The sequence below is a fragment of the Aegilops tauschii genome, chromosome 2 (genome assembly GCF_002575655.3).
Source record: "Aegilops tauschii subsp. strangulata cultivar AL8/78 chromosome 2, Aet v6.0, whole genome shotgun sequence".
NCBI classification, from domain to species: Eukaryota; Viridiplantae; Streptophyta; class Magnoliopsida; order Poales; family Poaceae; genus Aegilops; species Aegilops tauschii.
The window spans coordinates 432,816,370-432,838,606 of NC_053036.3; the positions used below are offsets into that span (position 1 = coordinate 432,816,370).

Here is a 22,237-nt window from a genome sequence, read left to right on the forward strand (position 1 = left end):
CATGCAAGGCTTATTCAAATGAAAATACTACCCACGTCGCCTGGAGCTTACTAAGCTAACAATTCTCCCCCTTAAGCTTCAGCGTTCTTGGCGATCTCTCTGACTCCCAGCCTCTGTCGCATCTCGACATGGCGCACACGACCCAGTGCCTTCGTCAGCATATCTGCAAGTTGATCTGCAGTCCCGACGTGGTCTAGCTCCAGTTGCCCTTCTTCCACACACTCCCGTATGAAGTGAAACTTCAGATCTATGTGCTTGCTTCTGTCATGGTGGATAGGGTTCTTTGCAAGTGCGATAGCTGATTTGTTGTCCACCAGGAGCTTGAACTTGGTTGGGGCTTCTCGCTTCATCTCAGCGAGTAAACGGCTCAGCCAAAGGCCTTGACAGGTTGCCGCTGCCGCTGACACATACTCAGCTTCACAAGAGCTAATGGCCACCACCTTTTGCTTTTGTGAAGTCCATGAAATAGGGTTCCCACCGAAGAAGAATACCTGACCAGATGTGCTCTTCCTGTCTCCAACATCTCCGGCGTGATCACTATCACTATAGCCCAGCAGATCACCTACACCTCCTCGAGTGTAGTAGCAGCCATAATTCAGAGTGTTCTGGACATACCGCAGGATCTGCTTCACCGCCAACCAGTGTGTCACCGTTGGCTTCTCCATAAACCTGCTCACCATGTCAGATATCTCAAACTCCCAATGACGCTGCGGTACAGGGAGGGATCAAAAGGTTTAGCACCGTCTTCCTTTCTCAACTTGAGCCTGCACTCCATTGGCGTGTGCGACCCATTGCACCCTTTCATGCCACCCAGCTCAAGTATCTTCTCTGCATAACCTCGCTGACTTAGTGTGATCGAGCTCTCTGACTGAACCACCTCGATCCCCAAGTAATAGCTTAGGAGGCTGAGATCGCTCATCTTGAACAGGTTCTGCATTTGATCCTTGAACTGAATGATATGATTCTTGTCACTGCCAGTAATGATCAAGTCATCCACATACACACCCACCAGCAAGTACGAGTGGGCGTCTCCCCTTCTGTAGACTGCATGTTCCAAAGGGCTGCGAGTAAAACCTAGTGCATCCAGAGTCTCATGAAGTTTTGCATACCAGGCTCTTGGTGCTTGGCGCAGGCCATACAGTGCCTTTGATAGTTTCAGCACCTGATTCTCCTTCCCAGCAACAACATAGCCCGGTGGCTGCCCAACATAAACCTCCTCCATGAGCTCACCATTGAGGAATGCTGATTTTACATCCATGTGGTGCACCTCCCATCCAGAGTGCGCGGCGAGTGCGAGGAAGAGACGGACAGTTTCCATTCGAGCCACGGGCGCGAACACCTCTTCAAAGTCCACGCCCTCCCTCTGTGCATAGCCCTTTGCCACCAAACGTGCCTTGTGCTTGATGACATTGCCGTCGGGATCGCGCTTCACCTTGTAGACCCACTTGAGACCGATCGCCTTGTGTCCACGCGGGAGCGTAGTGAGCTCCCAGGTGGAGTTCTCGGCAATGGCGTCCATCTCTACATCCATGGCCCCCTTCCACGCGGCGTCCTCAAGAGCTTGATGTACGTTGGCCGGCTCCTCAGCGCTCAGCAGGCAGTGCAGCATCGCCTCGCGCACTGCCTCCCCCTCAGTCTCGTCCATGATGCACGAGACGCGACGATAGCGTATGTCGCCAGTGTCCACGTCTCGCCGATTTTCGTCGTGACTGAGTGGGGTGGCCCAGCGAATGTCCCTGCCAAGAGTACTGGGCGTGGACGGCGTGGACGGCGTGGGCGTGGTCACCGCGGGCGTGGTCGTCGCGGGCGTGGTCGCCACGGGCGTGCACGGCGTCCCCAGTGTTGATGAAGAAGGAGTCGCCGGGCTCCGCGGTGTTGGGGGCGTCGCGTCCAGCCCAGTGTCTCGCTCCTGTACGCCGTGTTCCGTGGTGTAGACCACGGTAAACGTCGCCGGCGTTGGAGTGTGAGTCGTTGCGCCCGGAGTATGCCATGTCCAAGGCCTGCTTTCTTCAAAGATCACATCACGTGTCACCTTTACCTTGTTACTTGCCGGATTGTAGGCACGATAGGCCTTGGACCCTTCTTCATACCCGACGAATACCATCGGCGTCGAGCGGTCGCTCAGTTTGGTGATGCCGGGCCCGACGTTCTTCACGTGAACCGTGCACCCGAACGTGCGCAGGTGATGCACTGCGGGTTTACGGCCGTGCCACGCCTCGTAGGGGGTGACACCGTCCAAGCTCCTCGTCGGCGCGCGGTTCAGCAGATAGACCGCCGTCCGCACCGCCTCGCCCCAGAACAGCGCCGGCATAGACATGCTCTTCATCATACACCTCGCCATCTCCACCACCGTTTGGTTGCGTCTCTCGACCACCCCATTCTGCTGCGGGGAGTAAGGTGCGGTGGTGAAGTGTTGGATGCCCCCTTGCTCGCAGTAGGATCTGAATTCGGCAGAATTGAACTCGCCGCCGCGGTCCGACCTGAACGCGCGCAGTTTGCACTGGCCACTGGCCTCTGCCATGGCCTGGACCTTCTTGAAGCGAGCGTGCGCCTCGTCCTTGGACTTCAACAGCTCGAGCCACATATACCGACTGTAATCATCAACCACCAACAGAAAAAACCTGTTACCTGCCGGCGTCGTGGGCTCGATGGGGCCGCAAAGATCGGTGTGGACGAGCTCTAGGCCGCGCTCTGCGCGGTGTGCACTGGCATGGGGAAACGGTGCGCGGTGCTGCTTCCCAAGGGCGCAGCCGTCGCAGTACTCTTCCACGCGATCTATCACGGGCATCCCCCGCACCATCTCCTTGGTCCCCATGGCCCGGAGCGCACGGAAGTGAAGATGGCCCATACGCGTGTGCCACCGCCAGGCCTCGTCGTCCCCGATCGCCATCAGGCACCCCGGCGCGTCCACCGCTAGGACTCCGGTGTACAGACGGTTGGCGGAACGCTTGATGCGCGCCAGTACGCGCCGCGATGGGTCATGGACGGCCATTACGCCGTCCTTGATGTCGATGGTGCAGCCGACCTCGTCAAGCTGCCCGACGGAGACGATGTTGGTGCGTAGGCTTGGAATGAAGAAGACGCCGGTGAGCGCGCGCTGGCCTCCGCTCTGGCAACGGAAGACCACAGAACCGCGCCCTTGTATCGCCACCACAGATCCGTCGCCGAACCTCACCGTGCCACGCACGGTTTCATCCAGCGCCGAGAACACGCGTCGGTCGCCCGTCATATGACTACTGGCCCCGGTGTCGAAGAACCACACGCCGACCAGGGACGGCATAGGGAGGACCTTTTCCTCGTTGAGGTACACCTCCTGGGGCGCGACGAGCTGTGATGTGTCGATGGTGGTGACCACGGTCATGTAGAGACCTTGATCATGCTCCGCGTCAGACTGTACCAGATTCACTTGCTCCGGCTTGCCCTTCTGCTCCTGCTCGCGAGCCATGTGCGGCACTCTTTCTTCCAGTGCCCCGGGATGCCACAGTGGTGGCACTTGCCCTTCTTCTTCTTGCCACCGGCTCCGCCAGAGCCGCCTGCCCCGGCGTTGCCCGGCGCGAACTTGCCACCGCCCGGACCCTTAGGTTTAGCGGGCCACTTGCCCTTTCCGGTGTTGCTGCTGCCGCCTGACGACGACCCTCTGCCGCTGCCCACCTTCTCGCGGGCGAGCCACTCCTCATGAGTGAGCAGGAGGCGCCCGCCGTTCTGCGCTCCGTCGTCAATCTCGTAGTGGTCCTCGCAGGCGGAGAGGCGGCCGACGAGCTCCTCGATGGTCATGGTTTTCAGATCGATCAGAGACTCGATCGCCATGGCCATCGGGCGGTACCAGCGCGGCACCACGCGGAGGAATTTCTGGACCGCCCTGTGCTCGGTGACCGGGTCGCCGTACAGCTCCAGATCGGCGATGAGGGCCGAAAGCCGCAGTCCGAAATCCTCGACGGACTCGCCGTCCTTGAACCTGAGATCCTCAAACTCCCGCCGGCGCACCTGTGCCTTGGCCTCACGGGCGCGCCCGCTGCCCATCCGCATGGTCTTGATAGTCTCCCACGCGATCTTCGCCGTGTCCTTGGCGGCCAGCACGCGCAGCATCTCCGGCGGAACGCCGGTGAGTATAATCTGCAGCGCGCGACGGTCGTCATTCTCGTCGGCGGCGTCGTCAGTCACCGCAGACCAGACGCGGGCGACTTGCAACTTGACTTGCATCAACAACGCCCACTCTTGATAGTTCGTGCGCGTGAGCATCATGGACGAGCCCGTCCCCTCCGGCACGACGCGCTCCACCACCCGATACTCGCCGCTGCCGCTGCCGGTGAGGCGCGCGAGCGGCGCTTTGGGTGAAGGCGTCTTCGTCGGTGATCTTGCGCCGCCCTTGCTCTTCCCGTCTGACTCGTCGCCCGACATATGCGCCGCCACGGATCAAACACCGCCGGCCACCGGAGCAGGATCAAACACCAAGCTCTGATGCCAATTGTCGTAGTCGATGCGATCGAGACCGAGCGAGAGTGAGAGACAGAGGATGAACGAGACAGAGGTTTTGGTCGCCAGGCGGAACCCCAGCTTTTCCGTATGATCTATTATCTCATCTGTTATTCTGTTTACAAGGAAGTCTAGCTATCTAGCCCGGCCGGTCTGCTGCGATCCGGTTTCACCGCGCCATCCCACGATGACCGCATCGCTAGCTCGCCACACTGACCGGGCAAAAGCAAAACAGAAAAGAAACGAGCGCGGGGCGATCGTGCACACGACTCGGCCTCCCGGCTAATCCTCGTGCATGCTGCATGCCTACATCACATCAACACACACATGCAAGGCTTATTCAAATGAAAATACTACCCACGTCGCCTGGAGCTTACTAAGCTAACACAGCGCAGGCATGTGGCGGCAGATGGTACCCGGTACACAACGGAGGAAGTTTGGAGCCGGTCTCCACCAAAAAGTTTTCCCAGGCCACAGGCACAGCACAAGCTCGTCGAAGCAGGCGAAGATGACGGCCATGGGCAGACCGAGCAGTGGCACGCCGAGAACGGCTGGCGCGATCCTCACCACCCAGAGCGTCAGGCTCACCATGAGCGCCATGGCGAACGACCACAGCAGCACGTGCGCGGCCACCGCTGGCGCCCACGCTAGCCGGCGCCGGGCTCCGCCCTCCGGGAGCACGCACAGCCCCAGCAGCGACGTAAGGACGCAGAAGCTGAGCGTATGCGACGCGAAGAGCGTGAGGGGGAGGTACTCCTCCCGCAACACCAGCTGTGCGGCGAACAGAGCACCAGCGGCGAGGACGACCAGCGCGAGCGTCCGCGCCGCCGTGGGCGAGGCGCAGGAGCACGCCTTGCAGGAGCCGCCATCCGATGGCGGCAGCCGCATCTCGTCCGCCGCGGCGGGCAGAAGCGCCTGCTGTTCTTCGAGGTCCGGATCCGGCTCGTGAAACTTTGATCTGGTGCCCAGCACGCACACACAATGGTACGTGAGTAGGGTTGTAATCAAGTCGAGCTCGAGCGAGTTGGAGTTGGCTCAGCTCAACTCATATAAAAATTCGAGCAAGCTCAAACTAAGTGAAGCTCATGATCGAGCTGTAGAACATGACTCGTGCTCAGTTTATAACGATCTCGAGCTAGTTTCGAGCTAAATGAGATGATAAAAATTAAAAATCCATGGATGAAAAAAAAATTAAGGTGAATATGCTGGGAACCTTTGCCAAAAATATAAGATATTTAACACATAGTCGACCACGTGACATAATTAGGCCTAAATCTTCTCTGCACTTAATTAAGTTTTCATGTTCGTTGGTAAATAAAATAGAAAAAATTATGAACAACATATATGATAATAAATTATCTTATTTTCATTTAATATATGGCATGATCATTTCGCGGCCTACTGAGAAACCGCGTCTTTAGGAGTAAAAACAAAGGCCTCAGGAAAATCATAGGAATAGAAAAGTTATAGAAAAAAATCAAACATTATACATATATTTTTTGGGATTGTCTAGGGCACATCTAGATGTGCCTTACTTATTGCACATCTAAGTGAGTGAATCAAGCATAAAGAAAAAAAGAAAAAAGAAAAAGAAATATTCACACGAATCTCAACGCAAGATCAATGATATAGGACTTAGATGTGCAATACTTATGGCACATCTAGATGTGCTTTAGTAAAACTGATATTTTTTCATTAAGTCTAGGCTTCAAGAGGATAGGAAGAATTCCTTCATAAAAATAGGAATCTATTCCAAAAACCAAAGGACTATAAAGGAACTTTTTCTACAAAATTTCTATCCTATATAATTCCTACAAAATTACTTCAAACCAAAGGAGGCCAAAGTGTCAATCCATTTCTTAAAACGCTCGGATCAAAATTGGGAGGCTTGTGTATCTTCTATGTTGTTACACTCATTCTTCCCCACGTCGTCGACCACCCAGACTTGCGGTCCTAAGAGTAGCACTTCCTCTAAAACTCAACTCCCCAAACAATCTCTCAAAAATTTAACTTTTCAATTTTAAGAAAATAAAAAAAAATGTGTGAACAATTTTTCCATTAAACCTAACTCCTCAAACAAGCTGCCCACATGAAAAATCTCTTCCATTCTTCTTCGTCGAAAGCATGGTCCTCAGTTTGCGCGGCCAAGTACGACTTCTGCCCAGTACATGATGTCCATTAGCTAGCTATAAATCCTAGGGTACATGATTTGTGCAAGTAATTGGATGAAGCCTAATCAAGTGCAACGTGTGCGTGCGAGGAAAGAGTTGAGGAAGTCAGCAAAATTCGTCCTCCTTAGGTCACAGTTCTGGCACTTCTTTAATGGAATGAGGGTGTGTTTGGATTCCTTCCTCACAGCGCATGGCCTGGCCTGGCACGTGCCTAGATTCTGCCTGGGGTTTGTTTGGTTGACAGCCTGGACATGGCTGTACTAGCCTGGCCTGAGAAGTCTTGTCATGTGTTTAGCCTGACCCATAGGGTCCAGGCATGTGCTTAGCCTGGCCCAGGCCTAGGAACTTGGACGCCTGGTGGCCGTAACATCTGCCTGGGGAGTACTAAGAGCAACTTTAACGGGACCCATTTCGTTCGTCCGCGTCTATTTGGGTCGGCGTGGACAAAAGTGGCGGCCCAACGCGCCGACCCAAACTCAAATCGTGTCCGCTCGGCGTCCGTCACGTCCTCACCTGACGGTCGTCCAACTACGACGGTCTAACATAATTTATGACGACCGCCCATCTTGAGCCCACGTCAGCGACGACAGTCGTCCTTTTTTAAGCCGGGCGTGCGGCGGGGCCGTCCTCATCCACTACCACTCGCCCCCTGTCCCCATCTGGCCACCCCTGCCCCACGCCGGCGACAACCCTAGCCACCGCCAGCATGGGTTTCTTCTCCGGCATCGGCAGCAGCCGCAAGGGCAAAGCCCCCGCCCGCCATTTCCCCTCCCTCCCCGCGCCGGCGCGCGCTCCCCGTCAGAGGCAGCGCATCAACGTGCCGTTGCACCAGGCCGAGTGGCACTGGCACCACCGCGTGCCTCTGCTGTATCCGGACGTGACGCTGCCGCATGACTGACATTTGGATCCGGAGAGGATCCCAGTGCCGGCGGCGCCGCGGACGGCGAGGGCCCATGCGGAGGAGGTGCGGCGCCGGCGGGCGTTGCTAACGTCGGAGCAGCGCACCGACCCGCACTTCGCCGTCGACTCGCCCAACTGGGCTCGATGGTTCGCCTTCGAGCACGAGGAGGCGAGGCGACACCGCGTCGACCACAGCCTGCCGCCGCCCGCGCTCGTCGTCCGCGACGAGGACCAGGAGGCCGAGGCTGCCTACCAGGCGGCCATCAAGGAGAGCGAGGAGGAGCGGTGGAGGGAGGCGGACGAGGCGGCTTTCGAGGCTACCATGGCGGAGGCCATGGCCCTCTCCGCGGCGGGCGACTTCATCGTGCCGCCGGTGGCCCCGCCGTCCCCGCCCAAAGCCGAGCCGGAGGAGCCGGCCTACCTCGAGCGCTACTCCTGGGCCGGAGTAGTGCGCGAGTGGGTCAGCGCTCCGCCGATCTGGCTCGGGGCGACGGAGAAGCAGGAGGCGGCCTACCTCGACCACTGGCGCCGCATTCGGCTGGCCGAGGAGCGCCGGGAGGGCGAGCGCTTGCAGATGCTTGAGCGCGAGGCCGAAGAGGAGGCGCGCCAGGCCCAGGCAGCGGCGGCAAAGCCCGACATCACCGCCGTCTGGAACACGGCGTTCCCCTGGGCCGGCCCTGCGCCGATGTTGATCGACCTCACCGGTCCCGATGCAAACGCCGCCGCCGACGAGGACGCCTAGGGCAGCGCGTCGTCTAGTTTTTAGTGTTTTAGTTAATGTAATGTGGACTCTCGCCGGCCTTCGTGGCCGGCTTTTATGTTTAATTAAATGCATGTATTTATTTTCAAAATGCTTGCAATACTTTTTTTGGGCACGCCGATGAAATGGGTCGGGCCAGCGTTGGACGCTCGCGCCGACCCAAACACAGCGCTGGATGTTTGTGTTCGCCGGGCCGACCCAAACAGACAAAAAGCGGACAAAAGCGCCGTTCGTTTGGGTCGGCCCGTTGGAGTTGCTCTAATCAACTACTAGCACTTGTATATGGGCGGTTTCTTGTTCAAATAAAAAAACACAGGACCAGATTAGTAGCCGCCAGGCAGGTCACGAACCAAACGCATACAGCACACGCTAGCCTGACCAGGCAATAAATACCATCTTCTCAGGCTCAGTCCAGGCACTTATTTTTTCCAGGCATGACGTTGTGGACACCATCCAAACTAGCCCTGAGTTCTTCTCCTCTTCGTTCTCTTGTTGCCACAATAGCATGGTCCAGGATGCAACGATATGTGGGAATCGGCGATGGCGGCCAACAACCATGTTTCCACACACCAACAGTTTGGAATAGATGCCCCTGGTTTTCAAGAAGATGTTGGGCCACAAGGTGTCAAGATGCGCCATTGGATCAAACATTCCCTTTATACTCAACCATCTCCAACCCTAACCACTTTGGCAAGGTCTATTTTCCCGGTTCTGCCACATCAGCCATTTAAATATTGTCGGTGGCTATGGATTACATATGTAGATTCTGACTTTTCTCGTAGAGACCCTAGGTTTATCAAACCCACACGTAAGGATGACAATGGGTAGGGTACGGTGTGGGTAAAATAATCTCATGCCCATATTTCTCATGGGCTTAAAATTGAACCCATACCCTACCCATCGACTAAATATTCACTCTATGCGCATACCCTATGGGTATCTATGCCAGAGCAACACAACATCAAAGGGTGGTGGCGTAATTGCTGGTCCAATGTGTGGTGGAGGTGCCAGTCACCGAGAGGTTTCTATGGTTGCAGAATTTGTTATCAGGAGAAGGATGGGGGTGGGAAATAGAGCTAATTATATATAGACTCGGAGCTTAGTGTTTATTACACATGTGACGCACTTGTAAGATAATCACGTAGGGTCACAACGTACTATGGGCACAAAATCTTACCCATGCCCTACCGACGACTAGTCCGGTAGGATTTGGGGACCGCCCATGGGCAAGAAAATCTGCCCATACCATATCCATGTGGTTCGGGTACCCATGTGTACACATGCCAATTGGTAAAATTGTCATCCTTACACAGGAAGTAATCTTTAGCAAGGGGATTTTTATAGGAGCTCATTATCTAAAAAGAGTTCTGGTTTCCTGGATCAAACTTGTAGAGGTGATTAGAAAACAATAATAAAACAAATAAACCAGGGCTAGATGTTTGACTTGCAGCTGTGTTGCGCTCGGGAACCTATCGAGATGTTAAACATGTTCTTGGTAGACACATTTACGTATATCTTGCCAACATATTGTTGCGGAAGATGCTTGTAAATAACCCCACGACTGACTACCAACATATTGAGGTTCTATTGTCCAAACAAGGCCTTTCTGGCACATAGGGTTACCTCAGTTATTAAGGAATAACCAGACATACTCATTGACGCGTGTAATGACTGCACTTTATCTACCCCCTAGAGAATTGCTTTCAGCTACTGTACAAATCTTATTGCCGCCGACGTTCGACATAGCCTTCCACTTCCCTCTCTCGATAACATGTCCTTGTTCGATCTTCGACATCTTGGGTAACTGCAAGCCCTATGATCGAGGTAGAGACAAGAGACAAAATCATCGTGCAACACATATAAATAAGGTTAACTCAAAGTAAACATATAATCCCTTAACACGCGCACATGGGGCGACGAGGCTAGGCCTCGGCCCTTACCCAAAGGGCTTACTCACAGATCGTGAATAAATCACAAGAAAAAGACATTGTAGAGATTGTTACTTGAAGATGAATGGTTAAGATTCTTACAATGTTGCTGATCGCGATGTGTTCTCAATTACAAGCTGTTGGGGAACGTAGTAATAATTCAAAATTTTCCTATGTGTCACCAAGATCAATCTATGGAGAGACTAGCAACGAGAGAGAGGGGAGTGTATCTTCATACCCTTGAAGATCGCGATGCGGAAGCGTTACAAGAACGCGGTTGATGGAGTCGTACTCGCGGCGATTCAAATCGCGGAAGATCCGATCTAGCGCCGAACGGACGGTGCCTCCGCGTTCAACACACGTACAGCCCGGGGACGTCTCCTCCTTCTTGATCCAGCAAGGGGAGAGGAGAAGTTGAGGGAGAACTCCAGCAGCACGACGGCATGGTGGTGATGGAGCTCGTGGTTCTCCAGTAGAGCTTCGCTAAGCACTACGGAGGAGGAGGAGCAGTTGGGGGAGGAGAGGGCTGCGCCAGGGAAGGGGTGCGGCTGCCCTCTCTCTCCCTCACTATATATAGGGGGAAGGGGGGAGGAGGAGGAGCCCTAGGGTTTACCTAGGGGAGGGGCGGTGGCCACGGGGGAAACCCTAGATGGGTTTGGGCGCCCCCACCCCTAGGAAACTTGCCCCCCCAAGCCGGGAGGGGTGGATGTCCTAGGGGAGGCGCCCCCACCTCTCCATGTTACGTGAGATGGGGTGGGAGGGGCGCATAGCCCCTTAGTGGGCTGATGTTCCCCCTCCCCTTGGCCCATAAGCCCCCCAACGCTTGACGGGGCCTCCGAAACCCCTTTCGGACACGCTGGTCGTCACCCGGTACCCCCGGAACAATTCCGGACTCCAATACCCTTCGTCCAATATATCGATCTTCACCTCCAGACCATTCTAGAGTTCCCCGTCATGTCCGGGATCTCATCCGGGACTCCGAACAACCTTCGGTAACCACATACTATTTCCCAAAACAACTCTAGCGTCACCGAACCTTAAGTGTGTAGACCCTACGGGTTCGGGAACCATGCAGACATGACCGAGACGTTCTCCGTCTAATAACCAACAGCGGTATCTGGATACCCATGTTGGCTCCCACATGTTCCACGATGATCTCATCGGATGAACCACGATGTCAGGGATTCAATCAATCCCGTAGTCAATTCCCTTTGTCTGTTGGTATGTTACTTGCCCGAGATTCGATCGTCGGTATTCCCATACCTCGTTCAATCTCGTTACCGGCAAGTCTCTTTACTCGTTCCATAACGCATGATCCCGTGGCTAACTCCTTAGTCACATTGAGCTCATTATGATGATGCATTACCGAGTGGGCCCAGAGATACCTCTCCGTCATACGGAGTGACAAATCCCAGTTTCGATTCGTACCAACCCAACAGACACTTTCGGAGACACCTGTAGTGCACCTTTATAGCCACCCAGTTACGTTGTGACGTTTGGTACACCCAAAGCATTCCTACGGTATCCGGGAGTTGCACAATCTCATGGTCTAAGGAAATGATACTTGATATTAGAAAAGCTCTAGCAAACGAACTATACGATCTTGTGCTATGCTTAGGATTGGGTCTTGTCCATCACATCATTCTCCCAATGATGTGATCCCGTTATCAATGACATCCAATGTCCATGGCCAGGAAACCATGACCATCTATTGATCAACGAGCTAGTCAACTAGAGGCTTACTAGGGACATGTTGTGGTCTATGTATTCACACATGTATTACGGTTTCCGGTCAATACAATTATAGCATGAACAATAGACAATTATCATGAACAAGGAAATATAATAATAACCATTTTATTATTGCCTCTAGGGCATATTTCCAACAGTCTCCCACTTGCACTAGAGTCAATAATCTAGTTCACATCGCCATGTGATCAACACTCATAGTTCACATCGCCATGTGACTAACACCCAAGAGTTTACTAGAGTCAATAATCTAGTTCACATCACCATGTGATTAACACCGAGGAGTTTACTAGAGTTTGATCATGTTATGCTTACGAGAGAGGTTTTAGTCAATGGGTCTGCAACATTCAGATCCGTGTGTTCTTCGCAAATCTCTATTTCATATTGTAGATGTTGCTACTATGCTCCACTTTGAGCTATTCCAAATGGTTGCTCCACTATACGTATCCGGTTTGCTACTCAGAGTCATCCGGGTAGGTGTTAAAGCTTGCACCGACGTAACCCTTTACGCCGAACTCTTCATCACCTCCATAATCGAGAAAACATTTCCTTATTCCCAAGGACAATTTTGACCGCTATCCAATGATCCACTCCTGGATCATTCTTATACCCCCTTGCCAGACACGTGGCAAGGCACATCGCGGTACACAACATGGCATATCGTATAGAGCCTATGGCTAAGGCATAGAGGACGACTTTCGTCCTTTCTCTTTCTTCTGCCATGGTCGAGCTTCAAGTCTTAACTTCACACCTTACAACTCAGGCAAGAACTCCTTCTTTGACTGATCCATCTTGAACTCATTCAAGATCATGTCAAGGTATGTGCTCTATGAAAGTCTTATCAGGCGTCTTGATTTATCTCTATATATCTTGATACCTAACATGTAAGCAGTTTTACACAGGTCTTCCTTTGAAAAACTCCATTCAAACAACCCTTTATGCTTTCCAGAAATTCTACATCATTTCTGATCAACAATATGTCATCCACATATATTTATCAAAATGTTGTAGTGCTCCCACTCACTTTCTTGCAAATACAAGTTTCTTGCAAACTTTGTATAAACCCAAATGCTTTGATCACCTCATCAAAGCGTATGTTCCAACTCCGAGATGCTTGCTCCAGTCCTTAGAAGGATCGCTAGAGTTTGCATACCTTTTAGCATCCTTAGGATCGACAAAACCTTCTGGTTGTATCACATACAGCCTTTCCTCACGGAAACCGTCAAGGAAACTTTGTTTTGACATCCATCTGCCAGATTTCGTAACTGAAAATGCAGCAACTGCTAACATAATTCTAACAGACTTTAGCATCGCTATGATTGAGAAGGTCTCATCACAGTCAACTCCTTGAACTTGTCGGAAACTTCTTTGAGACAATTCGAGCTTCATAAATGGTGACATTACCATCAACGTCTGTCTTCTTCTTAAAAGATCCATTTATTCTCGATGGCTTGCCGATCATCGGGCAATTCCACCAAAGTCCATACTTTGTTCTCATACATGGATCCTATCTCGGATTTCATGGCTCCTAGCCATTTGTTGGAATCCGGGCCCACCATGGATTCTTCATAGCTCATAGGTTCATCGTTGTCCAACAACATGACCTTTAAGACAGGGCTACCACTCAGAAGTTGTACACACCCTTGTCAACCTATGCGGTTCGATAGTAACTTGATCTAAAGCTCCATGATCATCATCATTAGCTTTCTCTTCAACTGAGGTAGGTGCCATAGAAACATTTTTTTCTCTGTGCTGCGCTATTCTCTGGTTGAAGTAAAGGTTCAACAACCTCATCAAGTTCTATCTTCCTCCCACTCAATTCTTTTGAGAGAAACTCTTTCTCGAGAAAGGACATGTTCCTCGCAACAAACACTTTGCCCTCAGATCTGAGATAGAAGGTATACCCAATCGTCTTGTTTGGGTATTCTATGAAGACACAATTTTCCGCTTTGGGTTCGAGCTTTTTTTGGCCGAAGCCTATCGACATTAGCATCGTAGTCCCAAACCTTAAGAAACAACAACTTAGGTTTCTTGCCAAACCATAGTTCATACGGTGTCATCTCCACGAACTTAGATGGTGCCCTATTTAAAGTGAATGTAATTGTCTATAATGCATAACCCCAAAATGATAGCGGTAGATCGGTAAGAGACATCATAGATCGCACCATATCCAATAGGGTGCGATTACGATGTTCAGACACACCATTACGCTATGGTGTTCCAGGTGGCGTCAACTGTGGAACGATTCCACCTTGTCTTTAGTGATTGCCAAACTCATAACTCAGATACTTTTCCCTTGATCAGATCGTAGGAACTTGATCTTCTTGTTATGATGATTCTCAACTTCACTCTGAAATTGGTTGAACTTTTCAAACGTTTCAGACTTACGCTTCATTAAGTAAATATACCCATATCTACTCAATTCATCGGTGAAGGTGAGAAAATAACGATATCCACCGCATGCATCAACACTCATCGGATCGCACACATCAGCATGTATGATTTCCAACAAGTCACTTGCCCGTTCCATTGTTCCAGAAAACGGGGTTTTAGCCATCTTGCCAATGAGGCATGGCTTGCATGTGTCAAGTGATTCAAAATCAAGTGACTCCAAAAGTCCATCGGCATGGAGGTTCGTCATGCGCTTTACACCAATATGACCTAAGCGGCAGTGCCACAAGAAAGTGGTACTATCATTATCAACTCTACATCTTTTGGCATCAATGTCATGAACATGTGTATCACTACGATCGAGATTCAATAAACCATTCACATTGGGTGCATGACCAAAGAAGGTATTATCCATGTAAACAGAATAACCATTAGTCTCCGACTTAAATGAATAACCGTATTGCAATAAACATGATCTAATCATGTTCATGCTCAACACAGACACCAATGCAAACAACATTTATCTGGATTCAACATTAATCCCGAAGGTAGAGGGAGAGTGCGATGGTGATCACATCAACCTTGGAAAAACTTCCAACACACATCGTCACCTCGCCCTTAGCTAGTCACCGTTTAATCTGTAGCTTTTGTTTCGAGTTACCAATATTAGCAACTGAACCGGTATCTAATACCCATGTGCTACTAGGAGTACTAGTAAGGTACACATCAATAACACATATATCAAATATACTTTTGTTGAAGTTGCCAGCCTTCTTATCTACCAAGTATTTGAGGCAGTTCCGCTACCAGTGACCGTTCCCCTAATAGAAGCACTTCGTCTCGGGTTTGGGTTCTTGGGTTTCTTCACTAGAGCGGCAACTGGCTTGCCATTCATGAAGTTTCCCTTCTTGCCCTTGCCCTTCTTTGAAACTAGTGGTCTTGTTAACCATCAACACTTGATGCTCCTTCTTGACTTCTACCTTTACGGCCTTAAGCACGACGAACAGCTCCGGGATCAACTTCCCTTGCATGTTATAGTTCATCACGAAGCTCTAGTTAGCTTGGTGATAGTGACTGGAGAACTCCGTCAATCACTTCTCTTATCTGGAAGATTAACTCCCACTTGATTCAAGCGACTGAAGTACCTAGACATTCTGAGCACATGCTCACTGGCTGAGCTATTCTCCTCCATCTTGTAGGCAAAGATCTTGTCAGAGGTCTCAAACCTCTCAACACGGGCATGAGCCTGAAATACCAATTTTAGCTCTTGGAACATCTCATATGTTCCATGGCGTTCAAAATGCTTTTGGAGCCCCGACTCTAAGCCGCAAAGCATGGCGCACTAAACTATGAGGTAGTCATCAGAACGTGTCTGCCAGATGTTTACAACATCCACGGACGACGCCAAAGGGGTTGGCACACCGAGCGGTGCATCAAGGACAGAAGCCTTCTGTGTAGCAGTGAGGACAATCCTCAGACTACGGCCCTAGTCGGCACAATTGCTTACAATATCTTTCGGCTTAGTCTTTCTCTAGGAACGCATTAAAACAAGGAGCTAAAGCGCGAGCTATTAATCCACAACATAATTTGCAAAGACAATTTAGACTATGTTCATGATAATGAGTTCAATTAATCAAATTATTTAATGAACTCCCACTCAGATAGACATCTCTCTAGTCATCTAAGTGATACATAATCCGAGTCGACAAGGCCGTGTCCGATCATCACGTGAGACGGACTAGTCATCAACGGTGAACATCTCCATGTTGATCGCATCTACTATACGACTCATGTTCGACCTTTCGATCTCTTGTGTTCCGAAGCCATGTCTGTACATGCTAGGCTCGTCAAGTCAACCTAAGTGTTTTGCATGTGTAAATCTGGCTTACACTCGTTGTATGCGAACGTTAGAATCTATCACACCCGATCATCACGTGGTGCTTCGAAACAACGAACCTTCGCAACGGTGCACAGTTAGGGGGGACACTTTTCTTGAAATTTTAGTGAGGGGTCGTCTTATTTATGCTACCGTCGTTCTAAGCAAATAAGATGTAAACATGACAAACATCACATGCAAATCATAAAGTGACATGATATGGCCAATGTCATCTTGCGCCTTTGATATCCATCTTCGAGGCGCGGCATGATCACCTTCGTCACCGGCATGACACCATGATCTCCATCATCGTGTCTTCATGAAGTTGTCTCGCCAACTATTACTTCTAGTACTATGGCTAACGGTTAGCAATAAAGTAAAGTAATTACATGGCGTTTTCATTGACACGCAGGTCATACAATAAATTAAGACAACTCCTATGGCTCCTGCCGGTTGTCATCCTCATCGACATGCAAGTCGTGATTCCTATTACAAGAACATGATCAATCTCATACATCACATATATCATTCATCACATCCTTTTGGCCATATCACATCACATAGCATACCCTGCAAAAACAAGTTAGACGTCCTCTAATTGTTGTTGCATGTTTTACGTGGCTGCTATGGGTTTCTAGCAAGAACGTTTCTTACCTATGCAAAAGCCACAACGGTGATATGCCAATTGCTATTTACCCTTCATAAGGACCCTCTTCATCGAATCCGATCCGACTAAAGTGGGAGAGACAGACACCCGCTAGCCACCTTATGCATCAAGTGCATGTCAGTCGGTGGAACCTGTCTCACGTAAGAGTACGTGTAAGGTCGGTCCGGGCCGCTTCATCGCACAATGCCGCCGAATCAAGATAAGACTAATAACGGTAAGAAAATTGAACAAATCATCGCCCACAACTACTTTGTGTTCTACTCGTGCATATAATCTACGCATAGACCTAGCTCATGATGCCACTGTTGGGGAACATAGTAATAATTCAAAATTTTCCTACGTGTCACCAAGATCAATCTATGGAGAGACTAGCAACGAGAGAGAGGGGAGTGTATCTTCATACCCTTGAAGATCGCGATGCGGAAGCGTTACAAGAACGCGGTTGATGGAGTCGTACTCGCGGCGATTCAAATCGCAGAAGATCCGATCTAGCGCCGAACGGACGGCGCCTCCGCGTTCAACACACGTACAGCCCCGGGACGTCTCCTCCTTCTTGATCCAGCAAGGAGAGAGGAGAAGTTGAGGAAGAACTCCAGCAGCACGACGGCATGGTGGCGATGGAGCTCGTGGTTCTCCGGCAGAGCTTCGCTAAGCACTACGGAGGAGGAGCAGCAATTGGAGGAGGAGCAGTTGGAGGAGGAGAGGGCTGCGCCAGGGAAGGGGTGCGGCTGCCCTCTATCTCCCTCACTATATATAGGGGGAAGGGGGGAGGAGGAGGCGCCCTAGGGTTTACCTAGGGGAGGGGCGGCGGCCACGGGGGAAACCCTAGATGGGTTTGGGTGCCCGCACCCCTAGGAAACTTGCCCCCCCCAAGCCGGGAGGGGTGGCTGTCCTAGGGGAGGCGCCCCCACCTCTCCACGTTACGTGAGATGGGGTGGGAGGGGCGCACAACCCCTTAGTGGGCTGATGTGCCCCTCCCCTTGGCCCATAAGGCTCCCCCCAACGCTTGACAGGGCCTCCGAAACCCCTTTCGGACACGCTGGTCGTCACCCGGTACCCCCGGAACAATTCCGGACTCCAATACCCTTCGTCCAATATATCGATCTTCACCTCCGGACCATTCCGGAGTTCCCCGTCACGTCTGGGATCTCATCCGGGACTCCGAACAACCTTCGGTAACCACATACTATTTCCCATAACAACTCTAGCGTCACCGAACCTTAACTGTGTAGACCCTACGGGTTCGAGAACCATGCAGACATGACCGAGACGTTCTCCGGCCAATAACCAACAGCGGGATCTCGATACCCATGTTGGCTCCCACATGTTCCACGATGATCTCATCGGATGAACCACGATGTCGGGGATTCAATCAATCCCGTATTCAATTCCCTTTGTCTATTGGTATGTTACTTGCCCGAGATTCGATCGTCGGTATTCCCATACCTCGTTCAATCTCGTTACCGGCAAGTCTCTTTACTTGTTCCATAACGCATGATCCCATGGCTAACTCCTTAGTCACATTGAGCTCATTATGATGATGCATTATCGAGTGGGCCCAGAGATACCTCTCCGTCATACCGAGTGACAAATCCCAGTTTCGATTCGTACCAACCCAACAGACACTTTCGGAGACACCTGTAGTGCACCTTTATAGCCACCCGGTTATGTTGTGACGTTTGGTACACCCAAAGTATTCCTACGGTATCCGGGAGTTGCACAATCTCATGGTCTGAGGAAATGATACTTGACATTAGAAAAGCTCTAGCAAACGAACTATACGATCTTGTGCTATGCTTAGGATTGGGTCTTGTCCATCACATCATTCTCCCAATGATGTGATCCCGTTATCAACGACATCCAATGTCCATGGCCAGGAAACCATGACCATCTATTGATCAACAAGCTAGTCAACTAGAGGCTTACTAGGGACATGTTGTGGTCTATGTATTCACACATGTATTACGGTTTTTGGTCAATACAATTATAGCATGAACAATAGACAATTATCATGAACAAGGAAATATAATAATAACCATTTTATTATTGCCTCTAGGGCATATTTCCAACACAAGCGTGATAGCTAATGGATATGGAGGCTATGGTGGTGAAGATGGGAATGGTGATTGCTACTTTAGATGGGAAATGAGACGGCGGCAGCCCGACGACTATGATGAATGGTTTGATCCTCTCCTTTAAAGTGTAAAGGGTCCGGATAGAGTTTCGGGGGTGTCTCCGATGCGAATCAGTCCTTGACTCCTTCATGAATGTTGTCAAGGATGATATCACAGAGTTGATGCTAGGAGGTAAGAACAACGCTATGAGAGTGAACGCTTGTACTCCACGTCGTCTTCTCCTATGGATGGGGCTGCACTGATCCGATTGATTGGAAACGATATTCACACCCTTTATACTCATTTTATCATCTAAAATGGATCATTTCTGCATAAACAAAATAAGAGATTTGCAATATTTTGTAACTATTATTCGTAAGTAGAAAAATCTGAGAATATCCAGTTTAAACATGGGTAAAAATAAGTGAAAATCCACTCATAGGCTCTGCCTTGCAACCCAATCAAGTTTGGCATGGTTGTTAGACTCCCTTCGGGGTGGAATTTTGGTATCTCACCCAAGTGAGCTCTTTCTTAATATGCATCATAAACACACCTCTTTATAAATTCTCGTGTTATGATTTTTTTTGTAGAAATAACTATTTAGCAAAAAACACACCACAACTGGGGTTGACTTTCATGGGAACCCACTGTTTTCCTTTTTCTTACAAGAACCACCGGCTCACTGTACAGTATTTTTTAGCGGAAATCACTCATCGGCAATAATCATACTTTGACGCTCATTCTTGCGAGTGGGCTTGCCCATGAGGACGAGTTGGCAGAAACAAGGCCACATGCAGCAACTTGAACATGTTTGGGGCACACACCATCATGCCACGTGTTGGTGTTCTCACACGAACACGTCATAGTGTACCTCCAATTCTGAGCGTGATGCACTGCAGCTCACGTCGAAGGAGATCCGTTCGGAAGCGTGATACGCAAGCAATCCGACTAGCGCTTGTGAGGACCCAAAACCCCATGTGTCCGAGAGGGACCCCGTCAGGGCGCACGGCGGCTATGCGCTACCCTAGGTCAAACTGATCGCCCCTAGGGCCTCGAGGTTCGCCGCCCTGCAGTGAACAAGAATGAACGAAGAATGAGGAAGAAGAAGAACAAGGGAAAGAGGTAAAAGTAATGGTAAAAGTGGTAGATTGATTGTTCGATTGTGTGTTGTTTAATCGACCGTCGCCTCTCATCTATTTATGAGGCGCCTGGACTTCCCGTACAAGAAAAAGACTAAAAATTCCGCCCAAAACACCAAAAACCCTAACCAAACTTGGACAGGAATCTTTGGCGATTTTTGGAATCAACTCAGAGCCACCGAGTGGTTCGCTTTGGTCTCACCAAGTGAACATGGCCAACCTTCTGTAATCTTCTGTATCTCACTCAGAATTTCTAAGTGGTTTTACTTGGAATTACCAAGTCAACTTTGTCTCACCGAGTCAAATAAACTCGGTTGGTCCGAAGTGACTCTGGAGTTTCTGTTACTGGTCTTGCTTTGACTCCACATGCTGCATACGACCTTCGATTAAGACGATTTTATATCAAAATCAACTGATTCGACGAGACGCACAATTTTCATGTTGAAACGTTTTCCATCCAAGGTCATCTTAATTGAGTCTCATGTCAACTGAGTCTCATGTCATTCTTTCATCTGGTGTCAACATGAGCATCTCTGAACTTGTCATAACTTTTGCATCTGAACTCCGTTTTAGACCATATTCATATCTATCTTGGTCTTCTCGAAGAGAGCCATCCAATGGTCACTTCCAATCATAAGTTTGAGTTAATTTTGACATAATTTAAGCTACTTTTATGATGGTGTCACTTTTGAGTGTCAACAGTTGGCTCTTATTCCGGGTGCTTTCTATTTGTCGCTTCAGGCGTCCGTTGTTGTGTATTTTGCAAATGGGTGTCTGAAGCCGTCCAAGCTGAGCCGGCCCATATACTTATTTATTTTTCTGTTCAAGCCACCCCAAAAGCCCATGCATTCATTTTGTCGTTTTGTTTAAACCACCCCAAAAAAAGATGCGGGCGATAAAAATCAAACTCCAACCCCGAGTGTTCCAAGACAACAGTAGTAACCACTAGACTAGACCACCTGCGTAGTGCATTCTTGCTTTTGTCTATCATTTATTACCTTCCTCAGTTTTCCCAATCCACTGTTCGGTTTTCAGACTTTTTTTTTCATTTTTGTCTTTTTCTTTTTTCTTGTTCTTTCTTTTTTGTTTTCTTAAATGCACCAGTTTTTTCCCAAAATTCATGAACTTTTTTAAATTCCATGATTTTTTTCTTAAAATATGATAGACTTTTTGTCAAATTCGATGAACTTTTTCTCAAAACTAATGAATTTTTTTTAAATACGGTGAACATTTTTTAAAATTTGATGATTTTTTTTAACTTTGATTTTTTTCAAAATTGATAAACTTTTTTTTTGAATTCATGAACTTTTTAAAAATTTGTGATCTTTTTTCGAAAGTTGATGATTTTTTTCATAAAAAAATCAACTTTTCCAAACATTTCAAAAATCTAAGCGCTACTGTGTAATAATTAATGAATAGCGCCCTACAACGGTTCTTAAATAATTTGCGTTGCTGTCAATCATTGGCATTAGGAAGTCGTACTTGTTAGCTAAACAATCTCTGCATTATTGCGGCTCTGCGTTGTGCTTTCGTTGGTCGGCCCACTAGGCACTATAGTGGGCGCCAGTTGGCTTCTGCGGCGCTTAAAGCGCCCAATAGGAGCTCCCCGTATTTCATGCATGTTGGTTCTCTTGGGGAACCTACGTTCACGCAAGATCTATCTAGGAGAAGCATAACATGAGCGGGGAGAGTGTGTCCACGTACCCTCATAGACCAAAAGCGGAAGCGTTTAGTAACGCGGTTGATGTAGTCGAACGTCTTCGCGATCCAACCGATCAAGTACCGAACGCACGACACCTCCGCGATCTGCACATGTTCAGCTCGGTGACGTCCCTCGAACTCTAGATCCAGCTGAGGCCGACGGAGAGTTTCGCCAGCACGACGGTGTGGTGACGGTGATGATGAAGTTACCGACGCAGGGCTTCGCCTAAGCACTACGACAATATGACCGAGGTGGAAAACTGTGGAGGGGGGCACCACGCACGGCTAAAGATCAACTTGTGTGTCTATGGGGTGCCCCCTCCCCTGTATATAAAGGAGGGGAGGAGGAGGCCGGCCGGCCACAAGGG

The 22,237-nt window shown here is 49.8% G+C and overlaps 1 protein-coding gene across 1 annotated transcript; it reads right to left on the reverse strand.

Moving 5' to 3' along the window:
* Positions 1–3,402: 3,402 nt before the first annotated feature.
* Positions 3,403–4,398, reverse strand: LOC141041092 (uncharacterized). The gene has a single exon (XM_073507204.1). It carries the CDS (start codon positions 4,396–4,398, stop codon positions 3,403–3,405), a length of 996 nt encoding a protein of 331 aa, XP_073363305.1.
* Positions 4,399–22,237: the final 17,839 nt, after the last annotated feature.